The sequence below is a fragment of the Pteropus medius genome, unplaced genomic scaffold (genome assembly GCF_902729225.1).
Source record: "Pteropus medius unplaced genomic scaffold, Ma_sr-lr_union100, whole genome shotgun sequence".
Lineage (NCBI taxonomy): Eukaryota > Metazoa > Chordata > Mammalia > Chiroptera > Pteropodidae > Pteropus > Pteropus medius.
In genome coordinates, this window is record NW_024344436.1 from 799,862 (window position 1) to 822,318 (window position 22,457).

At 41.5% G+C, this 22,457-nt stretch overlaps 1 protein-coding gene across 2 annotated transcripts; it reads left to right on the forward strand.

Moving 5' to 3' along the window:
- Positions 1-6,721: 6,721 nt before the first annotated feature.
- KCNJ1 (potassium inwardly rectifying channel subfamily J member 1) lies at positions 6,722-11,983 on the forward strand. Of its 2 annotated transcripts, none has more exons than XM_039872721.1 (2): positions 6,722-7,050; positions 9,598-11,983. In XM_039872721.1, the coding sequence occupies exons 1-2, from the start codon at positions 7,012-7,014 to the stop codon at positions 10,735-10,737; spliced, it is 1,179 nt and encodes a 392-aa protein (XP_039728655.1). In that variant the 5' UTR covers positions 6,722-7,011; the 3' UTR covers positions 10,738-11,983. The 2 variants fall into 2 exon arrangements, with proteins under 2 accessions (XP_039728655.1, XP_039728656.1); XM_039872722.1 differs by having other exon boundaries at positions 6,726-7,075.
- The last annotated feature ends 10,474 nt before the right edge of the window (positions 11,984-22,457 follow it).

Genomic DNA, 22,457 nt, shown 5'->3' on the forward strand with positions numbered 1-22,457 from the left:
AAGACTGAATTGATGTAATAACAACCTAAGCCACAGAGAACTAGAAGGATCAAACTAATACCAGCTTTCTGCACACATAATAAATACAACTTTCTGTAAACATTTACATTTTTTATTAAACTCCAGTGCCATTTGAGGTGGGTGGCTCAACAGACGAGATTTCAGAATTGTTTCATTGCAGATGTGTCCAATTTTCAGAAAAAAACAAACTTACTCCCCTAACACATATACTTTTAAAAAATAAACAAGTGAGAAGATAATTATTTTATTTGCAAAAGTTATGTTTCACTTTATAAAATAATTTAGTAAAATATTCCTTTAAATATCTAACGTTTTAATGTAATATGACTTACTGTATACAAGAAATTTCTGTCCACATACCATCTTTTGAGAACATCATATTTTGTTTTCAGTATAAGATTATATATCTAGACATATCCAGTGATATTTTCAATGTAATGCATTATTTTCAAATATTAATGAGAATAAAGACCATGTGACTAGAAAAGCCTTTGGGTCACTGTGGTAATTTAATTTACACTCATAGTTCATCAGAAACTAGAATTCACCAGTTAAGATAGTAACTCCGAGGAGGTCTCGCCTGAATGCACACAGAGGTCTGTGAACTTGCGTTAAAGTCAGAATCTACTGAAGGCAGAATTCATTCTTCTAAGAATACTTTCCTACATCAAGGGGTCCTATCTGTTTCTAGGACAGACTGATTGAAATATCACAGTATTCTGTGGGGACCTGTCCTCCCTCTCCGGACAGTAATCACATTTGTAGTGTTTTACTAGGTATCTTCCCTACTGTCCTTTCAACTTAATCTGAGTCCTGACAAAAACAGCTTGGTCCATTCCAAGCCAAACAAAGGGAATTCCAAACCCAGCAGCTCCTGTTGGCCACTCCAGGTGTCGCTCATACATGAAACTTTGAAAATCGTCTCTTGCACCTCTTCAGACAGAGGCAAGTGGCTTGATGTTCATAGTGACTTCTCAGCAAATGAGCCAGAGGATGACACAGGCTCCAAGAAAGGGTTAGGTTATGAGGAGGCTGAGGCCACGAGGCCACTTAGGCAAAGTGTCCTTCTGTACCCAATCATCCGCCCCACACGAGTGCTCGGACACCAAGTCCCACTGTTGGAGAATGGTGTGAGGCTCCATTACCCTCTCCACAGCACTTTGGGGTGTTCACATTTTACTGTATTTACTTATTTCTTTGACAAATATTTATTGAGTATCTACTCTGTACCTGGCAATGAGCTAGGTGGGCACAGGAGATATAGCATTGGAGGAGACGGGTAGGGTCTCAGCCCCCAGACTAGCACAAAAGTAAGTTTATAAATTGAAATCACTGTAAATACTACAAATAAAAACTAAAGAGTACAATAAAATATTCTAGGGGAATAAACTTGACTTAAATGTAGAAGAGGGTGGTCAGGAACTCCTCTCTCTTTGAGAAACTGACCTTTAAGTTTCTTTCTGAGAAATGACATTTAAGTTGAAACCAAGAAGTCAGCCTGGAGGGGAGAGTAGAGGGCCAGGTGTTACCAGCAGGGGAAACAGCATGCAAGGTAGGCTTAGAAATGGTGAGCTACTTGCTCAAGTTTCTATAATTGGTATGAGGCAGAGCTGGGCCTGTGTGTCTTCCCCTATCTGTAGCCCTGGTGTGTTGCCTAGGCATGGCCTTGGCATTCAATTAATATTGCTGAACTGACTGACTCCACACCAGGATGCTTTGCTGTCTGCTAGAGCAATGAGTACACAGGGTTCAGCTCATCATCACTGGCACATGGAGCGGATAGGGGAGCTCTCCATCCTGCCACAGTAGCTATTATTATCACAACAAACCTCTGACTGTAGAAGATGCAGTAACCCATAGATATCTATAAATGCCTCCCATGGAAGAAGTAATTCCCATAACTTCAGGCCATTGCCTACATTGAGCTCAAGCCAGGATGACCTCTAGCAGCTTCCAAAGTAAGCACAGTGCTCAATAGACCAACATCTTCAACTGCCTCTACAGTTGCTTCCTAATTACTTCAGCATCATGACCATTTCTGATCTCAGCCTGGCATTAGGAGGCCCTTTTCATGACATCAGGGCCTGTGACCATCTCCTCCAACATGCGACCTTGGTTCTAATACAGTTGATCTTATACCCTCTCCATGGAAACCCCCACCCTCCCACATACCAAGCTTCTCTCTCTCTTTTTTTTTTTTTTTTTTGATGCTTTTGCTCATGATCTTCCTTGTCCCTGGAAACCTGTCCCCTCTCCACTAGACCCTCACTCTCCTTTCATGTTCAGTATCTAAAAGAGGTCTGATCTCTTGCCCACTCTTACTCTCTTACATAATCTCTCCATTGAGTAAGAAAATGTATGGCAAGCCCTCATTCCTGGTGCGTAGAAAGTAGGCTCTGAATAACTGCTTGCCTTCCCTCTACGTTGTTGAACTATTTTGAGTCTGCCATAGGGATAAAAACAAAGGCTTTTCAGTCAGGCAGATATAGATTTTTCTAGATCTTTCACTCTTTTGGCTTTCTGCTTTGTGACTTTTGGCAAATTACATAACTTCTCTGAATCTCGGTTATCTACCTTTAAGGGCTATTGTGAGAATTAAATATGTTAACGCATGTTAGAGATTTTGTACTTGTGCCTGGACCACACTGTAGGCTTCCTGGAGGCTGGGTAATTTCACAGCTTCAGGAGACACTCTTTGTACTGTGCTCTAGGGGGCGCTGTTCACACAGACTGCAACTATCTCTTGGAGCTGGGAGCAAGAAATTGAAACTCTTCATGGCCATCTTCATTGTCATTTCACAGGCTCCATACTTTTCTCAGCCGTGGTCTTTCTCCTCATTTATTTTGAGCTGTGAGTCTTCACTTTTGCCTTTATCCTGTTAACTCTGGCTCAGTTCACTCACACCCAATAAAGCAATACTTTCTCTTCGGACAGTGCAGAACTCCTGAAGTTTAGAAGAGAAAATTTCTTGGAAAGTATCTAGAATAGAAGTCAATAGATCCAACTCTGTGTCTATAAGTTTCTCTTGTCCTAGAGGGCTCTCTCACTCTGCTGTCACCACTCATCACGGCTTCCAGGGATGTGTTGTTCTCTCTTCAAAACCAAACCAGGTGGAGATTAAGTGCCTCCTCTTGGTCCTTGTTTGTATAGCTGAGACATGATAGCACTTCCAAAATATGCTGAGAAACAATTATAAGAACAATAAGGAAACAGCAATGAAAATACACACAGAGTAAGTGTCAACTTCCAAAGCATAAGTTTCTGACTCCACAGCAAATGCACACTGCCACGGAAGGCTGGTAAGACACTGCAGACACCGTGTTTGGGTCCACCTTCTCTCACTCCCAGGCTAGCTGGACTACTGGGAGCATCAAACCTCCTGATACTTCCCAATGAGGCCCATTCTAGGTGCTATGAAGAGATACAAGTCTTTGTGGTGGGAGTAAAATTATCTCAGAATGACGAGCACCCTTGGTAAACAAGTTAGCTAGATAAAATGTAAGACCCGAACTTAAAATTTTAACTCATTTAAATGATTTTTTTTTGTATTTAAATTTGGTTGTTTCCTTGATTCTTCACATCCTGATACAAAGGCAAACATATGTACAAAATGTACATATGTCAGTGACTTTCAGAAGGAACGGAATTGAATTGGTAATACAAACCAACTGGCTTGCATAATGATTTTGCGACCTTACTTACACCTCTTCTTTTGTGTGCCCTCAGGTCCTTTGTGGTGTCAGTGCCTTCCAGGCAAAGAGCACCAGGAGCACCTCTGTAGCTGAACAAGTGGGCTTTTTTGTAACTAGTGAGAATGCACACCATGAGGAACCATGGGGAGCCTCACTGGGAGTATTAGAAAGCGCTTAAACAGGATTTGGACGGTTTTAGGTGATTTGGGGAATATTTAAGGAAGCAAAACTTTGCTCTGAGTTAGACGTCAGGAAGAGGGGAGATTTCTATGATTGAGTGTATTAGTAAATCTTATTTAGAAAAAGAGAAGACTGGTGGGAGACTATAGCTGTTAATTTTGAGGAAGCAGTGCCACTCATCATAGCCAGGATAGGGGGATATTTTTGTCATATTTGGTGGTATGGACAATGTTCATGTTTTTGTCTGTGTTCAGACATGGTGATGGAGTAGCTTCGTCTGATGTTGTTGTTCTGTGAAATCGTGTTCAACAGGACAGCACCTAGCTGTGAGTGCCAGGCCAGCTTCCTGATGTCAGGGCTGCTCTTCTCCTTTTGGATGGGCATATGCATATTGTCAATGATTCCATCAAATCTAGTTAATCTATGGTGAGAGAAGAACAGCATTGTCCCCGGGTACCCACCTCTGTTCAGCCTTGCCAACGGTAATTCTCCCCCTATTTCCTGTTCTCACCTCTCTAAGGTAAGGCCTCTGCCCTTATTATAGACAAATCCTTTACAGATGTACATGTTTGCCATTCTCAGGTCTTATATTTCACCTTGGGAGATGGGCTCTGATGCCAGCACAGTTCATAGATGCTGATAAATCGTCAGAACCTTGGTCACTCTCTTCTAGAAACTTTTTCTTTCATTTGCCTGTCATCTCCAACACAGCCCATTTGACTTCTGCATATTAGACCCTAAATGGCCTGGGTCAGTGATACCTGGTTAAACTGTTGCCCAAGTTTCAATTTATGAACTAATAACAGCAATTGTTACTATTTGTTGCATAATTACTGTGTTTTAGGAACTTTATATGGGCAATTACATTTAAAACATACTACAATTTTAAAAATATATTTTTATAACCATTTCACAGGTGAGGCAACTGAGTCTCAGTATGGTTAAGTGGCTTGCTCAAGTCACCTGGCCATTAAGTAACAGAACTGGGGGTCAGATCCATAACCGTGCTTAACAAAACTTGATTTCCTTCTGCTCTGCCACGCTGCCTGTGGTTATGATCTGTGTCATCAAAATCCTGGGCCAAGCCTCCCATCCTCTCCTGGGCCTGGGCATGGCACATCTCTGTAGTTATTCAGACAATGCTCCTGGAACAGCTGGCTCCAGAGTTGCCTGTAGGACACAGTGAGCCTTATGGGAGCACTAACATCTGTAGACCTTGTAATTCCCCGGCTTGTGTTCCCAAACTCTCTTCTCTGGAAGGAGTCAGGCACCCGAGAAGGCCTGTACAGCATTCCCACGCTGGACACACGCGGACTTGGGGTTTCACCGTGGAGAGGGCCTGTGGGGACACTCACCCTGAGGAAAGGTGGGGTGGAGTGTTCCTAAGGTGCATTCCCCAATCTAGTCTGGAAGAGTCTTGAGGTTCAGACACCCTTTCCATGCCTCTGAGGCCAGTTCCCACTGGCCTTGCAGAGTTCTGTTTAAGAACCCACGCTGGTCCTAGGTGAGCGCCTGATAGTGCTGAAGACATCAGAAATAACTTCTCTCAGAATTACCGTACAAAAGGGAAACAAGCCCTCTGTCTACAACAGGTTTCGGATATGAGAGGGGTAGGCAGAGAACTGGGTGGTCATAAGGGCTCTGAGTGTTTGCAAATCCTGCTGAATGGCTCTCGTCCTATAGCTTGAGACCACTTTCACAGAAAACAGGAAGTCCTCTGAGTTAGGTGCACTTGTTTTAGCTCCTTAACAAAGGTGTGTTGAAGAGTATAAGCTTAACACCCAGCCTGTTGGGGATCCTCTTTGGTGGCCACTTTAAAACTGTTCTCAACCCTTCCAAAGCAGCAAACCTGCTGCACTGTAATTACTGAATTACTTACCTGGAAGCAACTTGAAAGCAGGGACTGCTCTTTGGTTTCCTAGCCTAGCATCTGGTACATAGTAGATGTTCAATAGAGTATTTGCTAGATCATATTGATTAAGAAGGCAAAGACCATGTCCCATAATCCCATTCCACCTCACTATGGTAGGTCCTCAAGAAATGTTTGTTGATTCAATTGACTCTTCTGAAACAAAGCAGTTTCATGAAAACATTTTCATGGAAATTTGAATTTCTTCTCTACCATCATTGAAGAAGGACTACTTTGGTAAATATTAGCTAATATACAGCCCTTTGCTTGCTATTAAGATTTACTGATTTCAATAGAAAATAACCTAAAAACTGTGCATGTTACATAACCCAGATACAAAGGCTAACCTCAAATCACCCAGTAGTTCAAAAAATACATATTGGCTCTGTCTGTGGTTGGATTAAACGCATTGTCTTGACAAAATAGGATATGTGCTGCAATTAATGAGTCTGCTGTGTGAATGATGGGTTTGGTCAGAGTATGAATTTATCCTGTAATCTTGCATTCTTTAGGTATAATTCTTTTCATGTTTTGAGTAAATCAATCAACAGCATTGGCTAATCCAGTACATGTGAAAAGTACCTTCTGTAAATGCCAGATTTTATAAAATAAATCCAACAATAAAGGCAGCTTCTAAACCTCAGTTTCTTACATAATAGAGACTGTTGTATAGAGAGATTAACATGGTATCTTGTTTCTTCCTGGTGTGATTATACTTTTGTCTTACAAATATGTACTTATCTATGTCTATATATTCACCCGTATCTTTGTGAACACTTGGAAATCTCAGTATCTCAGTGTGTTTCAGAAAGTAGGTAGGAGATTGATGATAAACTAAGTGTTTCTGGTGAAAAGTTATTAGGCACGACTTAGGAAAAACAGCAAGAGAGCCATAGAGCGTGTCAAGGAGAGAGGAGAAATGCCGGAACACAGTTCGTGCCTGCTTCCCAGGGACTGACTCAGCTGGTGGTGTGTCCTGTCTTAGCATGAAGGTATTCAAGCCATGTGAGGTTTGAAAAGATAAAATACATACCCAGGTTGGGGCTTGGTCTGAGAACAACCAATTGCCTTGGTTTAAACCACACAACTCCACTATCCAATGAAGTGTTTTCAAGATAATATAAATTAGCATCAGTTCACTGACCAAAGACTCAAATATACTAAGCTGGGTCGAAAAGAAATCAGCTGCAGACAGAGACCAACTCCCAATGCCAGTTCTTTGCTTTTTCCAGCCTTTGATGCTTCAGGTCAGAATATGTTTTTAGAATTTTGGTAAGTGCAGATCATCAGAGGAACACATTGTAAGCTGGTTGTTTTGTTTTGGCTCTTTGTAAGGCCAACAGACAATATTTTATTAGTAATGGAGGCATGGAAACCCAAACTTATGCAAGAGATAAGTCAAGGGTACTCATTCACTCTATAGAAATATTCTTTATCTTCAAAAGTGAAATGAATTTCAAAAACAGATTCACAAATATAGAGGACAATTTGATGACAGCAAGAAGGGAGGGGGTTTAGGGAGCTGGGAAAATGGGGTGAAGGGATAAAGAAGTACAAGTTAGTAGTTGATAGATGGTCATGGGGATGGGGAGTATGGCATAGGGAATTCAGTTGGCATTAATGTACTGGCTAGATGGAGAGCCAGAGGAGAGAAAAAGAAATTAGAGGGATCATTTTATAAACTTTATAAATGTCTAACCAATGTACTGTATGCTTAAAACTAATAATAAAATTAAATTTTAAAAAAGTGAAATGAATTTAAGAGAGACTGGAAGAGATGAAGAGTGGGAAAGAAAAACTCAGAAGTTGGTGTGTTAGGAGCCATCTCTGGAATTTCCATGTATGACAAAGAATGTGTATTCGATTGATAAGTGTTGGCTTTAGAATTTATTATTTTAGGTGAGGGCTACTCTGTGAGGAGTTTTTTTCAACAGTATGAGCTTCCATGAACCTGAGAAAGGAGAAAGTCCCAGTGAATGTGAGCAAAATTAAAGGATGTGTGTGCAGAGGATGGGGAGATATTGGGAAAGAAGAAGACTATTTCTCCTCCCATGAGCCTCACTTCAAACCATCTCCTAATACTCTTTGGGGACTTGAGGTCAATGAAGTTTGGGTGGGATGAGGGCAGGACCCTCTGAATGTGTACACTGCCATTTTCTCTCCTGGTAGCATTTCTTTTTTATATATCTTTAGAACTTGTCCTCAAAATTTCAAATCACCACAGCTGTGATTTCCTCTTCACCACTTCCACTTAGTGTTGGCGTCTTGTGTTTTCACCTGGTTTAAGACCAAGGGCAAGACACTGTGGAATATCAGTTTTGTTCAATATTTGTCACTAAGTTGGTTTCGCTTCCTAGTTTGTATGCATAAACAAATTTTTTGAAGGGGGATTTTGAAATCTATTTTAGAAACATATTTGCATTTAATTAAAAATACCACGAAGACATTGCTAACTGTGGGGAACACACCTTGGAGTGGGGGTGGGCACACCTAGGGGAGGAGGTAGTCTCATGTTTATGACCCCTGGGTTTCATGTTTAGGGGAAAACCCCCTCACCTTTTTGCTTTCAAATGCAAGTCAAAATAATGCCGTTAATAAGAAACCATTGATCAGATAATATTTTGAAGACCTTAGTTCATTCACTGAATTATTCCATTTATGTTTTTTTAAATAAATACTAAGTGCCTATAGACTGTGCCAGCAGCTGGGATAGAGGATTAGATAAAAAATGGTTCTACCCTTATAAAGTATTATTTAAATTAGAGCTCGCCAGTCCTTCAGCTTGGGAGCAGAGAAGGAAGGGTGAGATATTGATGGTGCCATCATACTACTTTTTTTTTTTTTTGGTGGGGTGGCGGGGAGGAGGGAATCTTGGCATTCCATGGAGAGAGAAGAGGAAAAGGCTTGTAGATCCACCGAGAAAACTTCTGAGATCATATGGTAGGACTCGAACAAACAGTATTGAGGAACTCTGTTCTAAATAGTGTCAATTCATTTTTTTTAAAGGAAGTTGATTAATAATTGTCTTAAAAGATTGCAGGGAAATTTAACTTCAGAATATAAAATTTTATAACTGAGACACAGTGTAATTGAGGTTCCTCTGGACTGAAAGCAGGGAACCTTATCCTCTATTTTGTCATCGTGCCACTGGTTAGGTTCATGACTTTGGATATGTCATTAAAATTTTTTGAGTCTCAGTTCCTTCGTTCAATAAATGAGAGAAGTGAATTAGATCAGGATTTCTCTTGATATGTAAGTACCAATAACAGTACACAAGGTGATTTAGGTAGTATATCGATGAGCTGTTTGTTATATTTATTTATATATATTACAGAAAATGTAAATAGTGCATCAAGCTTCCGCTTTCACAGATATTTTTTTGCTTAGCATAAGGCTACATTTATTAAAGAAAAAAGGAGAGCTCATTTAAAGAATAATATCAAATAAATCATAGTACAGATCATAACGGTTATCACAAACATTTTTTAAGTTGTGTACGACTCACTAAGGTCAGGAAACGAATGTATGCTCTCTTAGATTCCTTCCCTTTCTATCTCTTTGTAATTATTTTTCCTCTTTATATTTCAGAAATACAATCTTCTAGTGGAAAGTTTCTATTGAAAATAATATTATGGCATCCAGAATAAACTTGTCAGCTTGCCCAAATGATCACTAACCCAGATTGTTTGGAATGGTCTTTTCAAACATAGTTAGCTCTTTACGTGAGTCGCCTAGGTCACTGCTGTTACAAACGTAATTTTGTTTTGCTTTGTTTTTCTTTGATGTGTTTTCAGATCACGGTGTTGACAGAAAGAATGTTCAAACACCTTCGGAAATGGTTTGTCACCCGCTTTTGGGAGCATTCTCGGCAAAGAACGAGGCTGGTTTCCAAAGACGGAAGGTGCAACATAGAGTTTGGCAATGTGGGTGCACAGTCGAGGATGATATTCTTTGTGGACATTTGGACGACCGTGCTTGACCTCAAATGGAGATACAAGATGACCGTCTTCATCACAGCCTTCTTGGGGAGTTGGTTCCTCTTTGGTCTTCTGTGGTATGCTGTAGCCTACATTCATAAAGATCTCCCTGAGTTCCATCCTTCTGTCAACCACACCCCTTGTGTGGAGAACATTAATGGCTTGACCTCAGCTTTTCTGTTTTCTCTGGAAACGCAAGTGACCATTGGATATGGATTCAGGTGTGTGACAGAACAATGTGGCACTGCCATTTTTCTGCTCATCTTTCAGTCTATACTTGGAGTTATGATCAATTCTTTCATGTGTGGTGCCATTTTAGCCAAGATCTCCAGACCCAAAAAACGTGCCAAGACCATTACATTCAGCAAGAACGCAGTGATCAGTAAACGAGGTGGGAAGCTTTGTCTCTTAATCCGAGTGGCTAATCTTAGGAAGAGCCTTCTGATTGGCAGTCACATATATGGAAAGCTTCTGAAGACCACAGTCACTCCTGAAGGAGAGACCATTATTTTGGACCAGATCAATATCAACTTTGTAGTTGATGCTGGGAATGAAAATTTATTCTTTATCTCCCCACTGACAATTTACCATGTTATTGATCACAACAGCCCCTTCTTCCACATGACAGCAGAAACACTTCCTGAACAGGACTTTGAACTAGTGATGTTTTTAGATGGCACAGTGGAATCAACCAGTGCTACCTGCCAAGTTCGGACATCCTATGTCCCAGAAGAGGTGCTTTGGGGTTACCGTTTTGCTCCCATAGTATCCAAGACCAAGGAAAGGAAATACAGAGTGGATTTCAATAACTTTAGTAAGACAGTGGCAGTGGATACCCCTCACTGTGCCATGTGCCTTTATAATGAGAGAGAAGCTAGAGCCCAGATGAAGAGAGGCTATGACAATCCCAACTTTGTCTTGTCAGAAGTCAACGAAACAGATGACACTAAAATGTAACAGTGGCTTTTCAACACAAGTAAAGCAAAGTTTTGAAGATACCTAGTGACTAGAAGCATATGAAGCAGTCAACAATTTGGGAGTATGAAGGTAGGATAAAGCTTTCTAGGCCCACCAGCACAAAGCCCCTGAACTCAATAACCATCATCCTCTGAGACACATGGCAAGTGCATTAGAACATGCAATGTATTCATCGGAAATCGGAATATGGAAGTCATGGGAGCTCACTTGGAATTTGAATATGATTATTTGAAATCATGTAACATTGATAGGAACAGGCAAAATCATCAAAAGTCTCATGGACATGCCAAATAAGATCTTTTTAAAAGTCTCCTTGAAGAAATTATAAGCTTTATATCGGATCAGGGAAAAATCAAATTCCTATTTTGATTTTACCGATAAGAAAGCAGCCACTTTTATTTTAACATTGGCTTTTATCAAAGGAAAATTGTCTCCTGAGTTGGGGAAGATGAACCAATCAAAGACAATAAGAAAAGGCCATTACACAGAGAACACCTGTGAGGCTCTGACCTTTTCAAGCCCTGGTGGTTGGAGCTTCCATCTCGGTCTGTGTCACACTGTGTTTCTGGAGCAGCAAGGGAAGTCTCAGTCCCTGGACTCTGTCACTCCATACCCAGTGTGGAGAGGAGTGATGAGCTCAACCCGCTTTTTGGTGTATCCACACACTGCCTTCCAAATGATCTCATGTGGTATGTTTAGACAGAATCTAAATCACCACCTCAGCATTTCGATGAACACTTTCCTGCAAGAAAGAATACTTGATTTGAAAATAGTAGTACTATTTCTTCCGATTTGTTATTAGATGGGATAAGGGGCTATGAGTCTGTTAAAAGAGTATCTCCTGATTTTCCAAGAAGGCACTGAGGACAAAGTCAGTTTAGAAAGGAAGGTACCTCTAATGCTGCTGAGAAAAAAACAGTATCTTGTGTTTTTCTGCCTGGGGTTTGTATTGAAATGATGTTTCTAAGATGTGAAAGAGAAAGGAATGGAATGTCGCCCCACACTGAGAAAAGTGTTTGGTCTTCCTTTTCCTGAGGGCCAGCACCTTCCTAAAAGTTACTAGCTTAACATAGGATTGATCTTTAGGGGAAGGTTCTTATCTTGAATATCTTGCTCAGTTCCCCACCTACGTTATTTTGAATGTATTCTGCAAAGGATGGTACTCCAAGGCTGCTTAGGAATCAAAATGTTTTCAGTGCATTGATTAATATATTAAACCTCTGAAACTGTGCATGTACTCTCCTAAAGTGTCAGTTATTGTGCATCTGTTGTGACAGATTAAGTGGTGAAAATCCTCTTGCTGAGGGTGAACTTTCTCCTGGGAGAAATGGGAGGGGTGGGAAGATGGCAAGTAGGACACACATGTTGTCTTGACTCCAGCTTCCTCAGGAGGAAATAACCTTGGCTGCAGACATGCCTCTTCCTGTGCAGCTCCATCGAATCGCTCCAGTGTGAGTCTTGACACATAGAGTGGCAGCTGCCAGCAGTTGTCGGTAGGACTGGGGTTGAGTTTGTACAGACCCATCCACACAGCCTGGTGCTTCTGACCAAAACTAATGGGAAGACTGATAGGATCAGGGTTGCACGCTTAGTGGCCATAACAGTGGACACGACTGGCTCACATGGGAGATTTATTCTGTGCCTATAAATGTGTTGGCATTGCAATTTAATCTACTGAGAAAGCTAAAAGAAAATCAGGTATCTCAAGATTGAGGGAGCTGGAATTCTCTGATAGTCCTCGGTCACGATGCTTTATGACCCTGTAGTTCCTTTATAAACTGGCAGGAAAATGTATGAATTTGGGTCCTTTGCATCAGAACACGCTCTTTCTGGTCTGTTCTCATTGGTAGAATACTTGGGGACTACTGGAAATGAAACAATCTGTTCCTCTGGATTGTTAAGAATGCTGATCAACAACTGGAATCTTTGTGATTGGCATTTGTTTTTGTGTTATTTGGTAGAAAAACTTGCCTGCTTCCAAGTGTTCTTTTATTAGGATTAATGCATTCTGCCACATGGAATCTCCTTTTTAATGTAAATTCCTGTGACCCTCTAGCAGCCATTAAAAGACAGCCAAAAAAGTCTTTGGGAAGTGAGGCCCTACAGGTACCTGTTGATAGTCCTAAGGGGTAGCTGGAGATAGTCCCAAAGTAGCATAAGAACCCTGGACATTTGGAGAGAGGGGGTTACCAAGAGCATAGGAGCTCAGCAAGTTAAGAAAATAAATGGAAAACAAGGTTCTAGAAGGCCAACTTGCCTATAGTTTCATGTTAGTGCTAAAGGCAGACCTTTTATATTCCAATGCAGTACCATTGTCCCCAGTGGCACCTGACCGCATTGGCACTGCTATTGCTACAGGTGTGCCACATTATTACATTTACTGATTGATCCACTTAAAAAGGAATTCAGCATTTCTTATTCCTTTCAAGAAAAGCTGCATCTCATGAGGCATTACCGTATTCAAAGTTTTCCTTGCTACTAATTCCCCTCAAATTACCTAATTTATCTCTGTTGCTAAGGGGATTTTGACTTGGAGAGTCTGATCCTGGTTTATCTTCCTGGACTTAGGTTGGCCCAAACTCCAATATTTAGAGTTAAGATTTGGGAAACTGTCTAACAACTGATTCCTCAAGAGAGAAAGGGTAAGGAAAAGATCCTCTCTCAGTTGCCAAATCTAAGAAGTGAGATAATTAGAGTGTCTGTTTCCATGGCTAACGGGTGTGTAACGGGCTAGCAAAGAACTTCCTTTGTGGATTGTGTAGACAGTTGAGGGGGTGTCTTCCTCGGAGATTTTTCATAAAACTGGAGATGGGTCCTCAACAGGGTGATTCTCTGAATAGCATGGGGAATCTTCCCCCATTTAGAACCAACTCTGAAAACCTCTAAGGCAAAGAATGCAAATGATCCCCTGGTCCCGCCCCTGGGCCGTTGTTGTCTGCCATTACAGGAAGTGTGTGTCAATCAAAGCTTGACAGGGGAGATAGAGCATTTTATTTTGGAAGCCAGAAGTTTGAGAACAATGACTGGAATTTCCTCTTTCTGTCCAGCAAGAGCTGTTTGTCACTGGGGAGATAAAAGTCCAGGGGTAGGGAATAAAGGTTATCGGGAACTGCGCAACACAGAGCCTTGTGGGGGTGGCGGGGTGGGCGCCACGGGAGGAGGGGTTACGGAGGAAATCTATTTCAATGCTTGTCATTAAGTTTCCATTAAAAGAACATTCAGTTAGGAATTCAAAAATAATTTAATCTCCCCAGCCAGATGCACCCAGCTGGACTCCTTGGAGCTGAGCCCTGCAGAGGGAGATTTGCACTGGGGCTGCAGGGGTAGGAACTGGTGTGGTGGGTCCTTCCTCTATTTCCATCCAATACATCCCTGACGGCATTGGATGTTCTAGAAGACATATGTATCTTTCAGACAAGCGAGAACCCCCAAGACTTGTGCTATAGAAGAAACCTACTATTGCCGCTAGGTACTGCGTTCTTACTAAGTCTCAAATTCTGTTTTAAGCATTTTGTATCCATGACCTCATTAAATTTTTTTCCAGCAATCCTATAAGGTACTATTATTATACCTATTTTTTTACTTGCAGCACCTTAGGTAAGGAGCATGTCCAGGGTCACTACCTAGCAAATGGTGGGGCGGGGACTTATATTCAGATCTATCTATCTTGAAAGACCATAAATTTAAAATCACTCAGGTCCACATCCTAACGGGCGTCGCCCTCTGAGAGCACTCTCCTGAGTGTCAAATATTTTCCTGGAACCCGTGGGAAGTTGGTGCACGTTCCTGGCCGTGTCTTACACTTTGGGAAAAAAATACACTGCTTAGCACAGGGAAAGCCCCTGGCCAGTGCTTAGTAAACACTTCTGAATTTACATGTTCGAGGAAAAGGCGGTGTTGCACTAAGGTCCCTTGATAAGCTGCCCGTTGGGCTCTCGGAAGTATTATGTGTGTCCTGAAGATCTGCCTAGCCTATTGGTACAAATCATCTTCCTTTACCTACATATACACTAAATATATATGCTAATTATATATGTGTTATTTTATTTCAATTTCTGAGTAATCCTTCATTTGAGCAAGAGACATATTATTCCCATTTTGACAGATGGGGAAGTAAGTGCAGCCTCAGTTATCCCTAGAGAACAGTGTCTGTATTCTCCATTCACCTCTGTGTTCCTAGCACCAAACAGTTTCCTAGTCAACAAATAGTTTTTGAATCAGTAAATGAATGGATGAATGAATGAATGAATGATTTTCTCAAGTCAACATGGCTAGTAGTGGATTTGAACCCATATCTGTCCAAAGAACTTTTGACCAAGCTACATCATTCATCAGCAGTGGGGCCTTGACAAATGACTTAACTTCATCGAATCTCAGTTTCTTTCCTTGTGAAACTGCTTTAAAATAGTGTTAAGGGAGGATTAAATGAAATAATAGATGTGGAAATCCCTTTGTAAAAGGCAAATGACTATTGACATGACAAAATGCAGTAGAAGCATGATTTTGAAGTCGTGGTGGGGGGTGGGGGGGGTGCTCAAAGGAGAGCTCTGGTGCCCAGAGCAGCAGCTGGCTCTCTAATGCTTCATGGGCCAAGAAAGCAGAGTCCTGGGTGGGTCTGCGACAAAGACCGGAGGAGACCATCAGGAATAAAGTGACAGGTCTCAGAAGCCTATTGGACATTGGATAGAGTGAGCTGGGGGATTTGAGTTGAATCCTAGTGACTTGAACTTCATTTCAACCCAACAGATGCTCACAGAGGGACTACTATGAGCCAGGCACTGGGGTGCAAGGATGAGGAAGACCGGCTGTGTCCTGCCCCTGCGATAAAGGATCCTGAGGGACTTAAATCAGTCTGGTAGACCAGAGCTAAACTGGAGAACTGCTGAATGTGAAGAATGTAATTTTTTTTTTTTTTTGCCTTGTACAATATGCTTGTAATAGTTTTAAAAAAAAAGATACTGACATTATTGCTAACAATAAGACTATTGATTACAGTCTTAAATTATTTGAGATTTAAAAAAAAATTCTTTACAATATATCCTACTAGGAATGTGCTGTCAATAAACTGTTTTAAAGTCATTTGAAGTAATTCTTTTTTCTGTGTGATTATGCATCAACTTGACACAGAATGAGGTTCATTTGTTTCACTTTATTTCCAATTATTACAGCTTCTTTGTTGTTTTTCTTTTTTTATTTAACCGTTTTATTAAGTATGTAAAGAATTTATATGGTTTCAAAAATAATGGAACAGGGTTTAGAAGAAACTCGTTTCTATTCCTGTGCCCTCTTTATTCTCTTCCTCTTATATAAAGGTAACATTCTTACTAGTTTTGTCATACTGCTGTTTCTTTTTGAAAAATATAAGCAACACACACACACACACACATATATTTATACCTCCCGTTCTTCCACAAAAGGTAACATTCTAGAAACACTGATCAGCAGTGTTTGTTCACTTCACCATATAACCTGCAGGTCACTATGTAAGGATAATTGTTGATAATACCAACATCTGTGGGATCCCTCCTTTCCCTTGCTAGTGCTTTTGTAATAGTTGTTGGAGTCTTGCTCCAGAGGCCGGAGAGATTGTGGATGAGTCTGTTTTGCATTCCTAAAGGCCAGCCTCCCTTTGCAGAGTGCCTGCTGGCTTACTCTGTCTACCAAGCTAGGCAAGGAGTTGGGCTCTGAGAACCAGGGTTCTCAGTGGGGGACAATCTACTTGAGACTAGCAGCTCTTTGAAGATCAAACCTCATTGGAATGAAGTCAAAACAGATTTCCGCAAGAGAAATCCTCACTCTAGTACTGGTTTGGGGAGAGGGGGATTCAATTTCCAGGCCACTTTGGATAATTACATTTTGATTAGGGTCCAGAACCCACCATTGTATGCAAAATTTCGTGCACAGGTATTAAAATTAAAATTAACTAAATGAATCAAATCAACAAAATTCTATAATGAAGTAAGAGAAAAGCAGTGAAGGAGACAGAAGTAGGAGAAAGCTTCTTGGAGGAGATGGCAGCTGACCTGGGCTTGATGGATGGGTAAGATTTGGAAGAAGGGAAGGGAGCAGATAGAAAGGTGAGTGACCAAATGGGCACACATCACAGACTAGCAGGAGAATAGGATGTACATTTGCATGGAGCCTCTGGGAGGTGATGTACTGGTTTGCGAGGCCATAGCATCAGCATACAGAGGGAAGTGGCACTAGATGGTTAGTTGTCAGAAGTTTGGTGTCAGACCTGAGCTGGGATCTTGGCCCTATTAGTAAACCACTGGAGTCATTGAGGAGACAATGACATGATTAATCATGTATTTTAGTAATATATCTCTGGTGTTGGCGTGTAGGATGAATTGGTTAAGAAATTAGAGATGGAAACCAGCTCTCTAGGGAGTGAGGGAAAGTGTTACCATTCCCATTTTTCAAGAGAGATCATATGACTTGCCCAGGTCCCCTAGCTCTGGGGTGGTTAAGCAGGAGCCAGAGACCAGACCATCTTCCTTCTAATTAGTTTGGTGTTCTTTCCTGGGGCCTCCTAAAAAACCCCATGCCTGGGAGTCACCAGGAGGGTGGCAACCAAAATCAGGGGCTTGTTTGCCAGGACCAAGAACTGGGATCTAGGGAACGAAGAAGGCACCACATCCCTAGGCTGTTTCCTTAGGGGACACAAAGGCCACATGCACTAACGTTACACTTGGCATCCAAGAAGTCTGGAAAGAAAGTGAGAGGCTTGTCTCCATGGTCACAGAAGTCACTTCATCTATATCTCTGAAGTGAAAAGCAGGCACTTTACTAATTAGTGGGCAGTTTGGACCACCAGCAAGTTGGTTTCAATTAAATTAAAAATAGCAGTTAGAGACCATAATTATCTTGATGGCTCTCTCAGTTCACGGGTGATGGGCAGACATAACTTGAACCTGGGACTGCCTCTTCAGGATATACCTTGCTGAAAATGTGAGAGAAAAAATAATGTAATAAAAGAGGAGAGTTGAAGAGGAGAGAGTTAAGTTAGGGGGCTTCGAAGACAGACAGACTTGGTCAAACTCAGCTTCCCATTCTCTGGCTGTGTTAACTAAAACTAATTCTTAACCTTTTTGAACTGCTTTTTTTTTTTTTTTAATTGTAAATAATTGTAATACCTATCTTAAAGTGTTACTGTAAGGACAATAGTATGAAATAATATGTAATGCATATAGCAAAATGCCTGGTATAGGCGTCCAATAAATGGTAGGTTGAGTGATGATGAAGTTGAGATGATAATTCTGATGATGATGGGCTAAGACAAAACAAGGTAGAGCTTGACCCAGGCGCCTTGTCCCGCACTGTGGCTTATTCTGCCTGAACCTCACCATTTCGCACTCTCTAGATCCTCCCTTTGTTCCTTTGTTTTCTATTCCCAGCCTTGATCTTAACCGTAGACAAAATATCTCACCTTCCTCCCATCACTGCTTCTGCACAGAATCCTAGAAGCATAGAAGTGAAAAGGACCTATGAAAACCCTAATCCTACCCTGTTATTTTACATGTCGGAGAAACTAAGGGTCTCAGCAGGAAATGGCGTGTCCAGTGCGTCTTAATGGACCTTGGAAAGCGTCACTTGCTGACCCAGCCTGTGCTTCAGACATTCCACTAGGTGACTAGGAGAGTAGAAACAGGTTGTACATATTACTGAACTGACTGGAGAGGAAGGTGAAAGGGAGGGTAACTCACAAAAGTAGTCTGTCATAATAGTGCAGTGTGTCTCTGGCCAGGAGGTGGCGCCATATACTTCCAGATCACAAAAGTGAAAGTGCCCTGATTGAAAAGTTGGCTTCCAACAGGTATAAGAGGGCCGGCTCTGGCATACCCAGAAAGCTCTTTAATAGCCATTATAATGTTCAGAATATTGAACAGAGAGAGGTAAAATATCTGGGCATCCAGTCATTGCTGATAAAATAACTGAAGGGCTTTAGAAAACTAAATTGTGATTTAATTGCTGAGGTTTTCAACCCTAGAGAGATCAGAGTGGCAAAGAGAAAGATGTTACCGTTTATTAAGTGCCTACTAGAGTCCAGGTACTTTACATTTTCTCTACAATAATGCTGAAATAATATTATTATCCTTATCTTACAGATGAGAAGACTGAGGCTCAGATTAAGATACTTGCCCAAGGTCCATATGAGGCTAGCAAGGGCAAAGCTGGTATATAATTATATATAAAACATTTATATATATTTACTCATTTAATCCTCATAAGAACCTTAGGAGACAGGAACAACCCACCCATGCAAGCACAAGTCATGATGTGTCAAAATTCATGGGCTTCCCTCAATAACAGACCTACTTCTGTCTCCTGGAGGCCTGGGTTCCAATCCTGACTCTTTCTTTCTTATAACTTTGGCAAGTCACTTAACCTCTCCGAGTATGAGCTTTCTCATCTGTAAGATGAGGTCAATAACCAGACAAGGTTATGGAGATCACTTGGGAAAACACTTGTTAATTGTAAAGCAAGATTCTATTTTATGGGATTATTTTTACCACAGACACCTTAATAGTTTAATTCACCTAAAGAGATACACAAGGCTGATTGCCACGGGATTATCCGTAGTATAATGAAAAACCCAAGTGCCCCACAACAGGGAAATGAGTTAATGCAGTATGGACCTATAATAGGGTGAAGTACTATGCTACTTTCAACAAATATTTGGGCAGTCAGCAAAGTCCCGGAGATATACTGAAAAACAAAATACTCCAAGAGCTCTGTGGAGCTCATATTCTAGAAGCAACTGACAGGAAGCACAGTTGTCAAAGTGTAGACAGGGTGCAAAGGGTCCTAACCTAGACTGGGACACCAAGGAGAGCCTGTATGAGGCACGGACGTCAAGGTGAAACCTGAGGCATGAAGAAGAGTTAATCAAATGCTGGGGGTGCACAGAGGGTAAGGATCAAGAGAGGGGGTGCTCCAGGAAGAGGAAACATATGTCCAAAGTCCAGGATATGAGAGCATGACACATAACAAATCACATTTAAAACCATGTAACGATTTAAGACAATGTTCTCAAAATATCAAATGAAAGAAGTGTGAACCAAAAATATTAAACTGTTTTTTAATTAAACGTTGTTTTAAATTTAAAGTATATTTTTTAAAACGTATACACACACATATATATGCTTATATACATGAAAGACAAAGATATAACAAAAAAATCCATTCGTTCATTCATTTATCGAATGTGCTATGAAGGCCCATCATTCTGGGGACTGTTAAGGGCATGGGGATACGGCAATGGAAAAGGCAGTCAAGGGCCCCACCTTTATGTACTTACTTTCTAATAGAGGGAAATGGAAAATAAACAAATATGTGCAGATCCTAATTTAATTCCTTGGGGTGAGGGTACAACCTGTGCACTGGAATTTTTTAGTCCTTCATTGGAAGTTTTACAAGCTTTCCTGGTGACACTAATATGCAGTGAGACTGAGGATCACTGGTCTCGGTGGAAGTAAGTATAAGTGATTCTCAGTGGTTATCCAGTCACCTTTGTGTGGTAGCATTATAATAACTTTTATTGCCAATTTTTAAATATTCTGTATTTTATGGATTTTCTGTTATAACCATGCATTTCTCTTACAATGATTTTTAACCAAAGATAGCTTTTGTTACATTACAGTATCTAGGGTTCTAGATAAAGATCTAGGCCTGGACTAGATCTAGGAAATTTGAATTCTAGCAACTGCTAAACTAATAAATAGCTGTGCAATCTTGGACAAATTACATTACTTCTCTGGGACTCAGGTTGTTCTCATCTCTGAATTAATTCTATAATTTTATGATTCTGTGAAGTAGAGCTCTGAATAAGGAAGAACTGGCAGAGGTCTGAACAATTCGAAGCCTGACTCGATGTAAGGGAAGGTCTCCAAATAGCAACCATTTCTAAACTTCCAGAGTTTGGAAGGATCTTATCAATTGTTTCTTTCTTTCTTTCTTTCTTTTTTTCAGTGTAGTTTTCTCATGAACTTAATTTCTGTTATATTCTTAGGTCGGCTCTGAATGAAACATGAAAAAATGAACCAGATGCTTCTCTTTGTCCCATTTCTCCCAGCATAAGCTCACTGCGCTACCCACCCCATCACAGTGCTGCCACAGTGTCTCTGAGGCCTTGATTAGAATCATCCAAAGCCAGCTGGTAAAAATGCCTTCTAATTGGCCTCTAGAATTTGCCAAGACTCTACCTCCATTTTCCAGAATCATTCTCTTGCCTCTTGTAGTTTCCCTCTAAAGAACAAAAGCCCCAGGAGTTGGGCACTTGGATTCTTTCCCAGTCATACCACATTCTTAAGAACTCAATCGCAAAGGGAAGAGGAAGGACAGAAGGACCCAAGTTTGTTTCTTGTTCTGCTTCTTCATTGTGTCCTGGCCCTGGTCCTGGCTCCAGTGTGTAGAGCCCACCTCTGGACTCTGGGGTCATGACTTCTGCTAACAGAGGACAGTGAGGCATGGTGTGGCACAGGGGGCAGAGCCCTGAGTCCAGGTTCGTCTCTTGGCTCTGCTCCCAAGGAACTGTGTCACTTCATTGTTGCCTCTCAGGAGGGTCCGAGTGACAGGAGTCCATTGGTGCATCTCTTCCCAGCTCTGAGTTCAGAGTCTTCACATTGGTCACCTGACACTGGCCATGGTAGAAATATTTAAACCCTGGAAATCAGCAAATGTTACAAATCAGGCCCCCAGCTTCTGCAACCTTCTCAGGAGCCAGTTGCTAGCCCGCCACTGAAGGTGTCTTCCTGGTCAGGCTGTGTCCAAATCACGGAGAGCACCTGTGTCAAGGGCAGAAGCCCTGGGCCTCTCTGCAGACTTATGGAATCTAGGTGATTCCAAAGACTCGTATACCAGACACTGTTTTTCCTAATGAGTGGTGGAATCAATGAATTACATGCCTTTAAAGGTCATTTTTAGCTCTTAAAACAAATCTGTTTCTGGTTGTCACCTGATGTGTTCATAGGCTGGTGACCGTGGCTGCGAACAGAAATCATCTACTACTAATCTATCTTTTTCTTGAAAGTCTGGGGACTGCTTTGCTTGTAGCCTGAGCCTGCTCACCTATTTCCACCTTGACAAGGTAACACCTGCTCTCAAGTCTTGAGTCAACCTGATCCTGGTGTGGGAGGTCCCTCTAACTAGCTGGTTCTTACTGGCGATGCTGGGGCTTGGAGGGAACACAAGCAAGATAGCCAAGGTTACCTTGCGGAAGTGACTTCCCAGGGGAAAACTGAGGCGCACAGGAGAAATGACGCATCTGCCGGTGTCCTTCTGGGCCCCCTGAGTCCCCTTCTGAACTGGGAAGTCCTCCTAGCTCCCCAGGGACTGGCCTGCCACATGCTGCTCATCCCATGTGGAACTGAATGATAGCTTTTGCTATGATTTGGGGAAGAAGGGAAATCAATGTCAAAGAGAGACAGAAGCAGAGATATTTCTTAAATACAACATTTAGCACACTGCCAGCAAACAGATGACTAGATCAACAGCAGCTATCAGGAATGTCTCTTTCAGGGAAGAAAGAGGATGCCTGGATTAGGGTGTCATCATAATTTGTCCCTAAGCAGGGCGAAGAACCAGGTCTGCAATACAAGGTCTTCACAGCTGCAGGAGTCTTTCTTAATCCCTTTCCTGCTGCTGTGAGCTCAGTGGCTCTGCCCTCCTGTGATCTGACCTTGACTTTCTATTTTCTT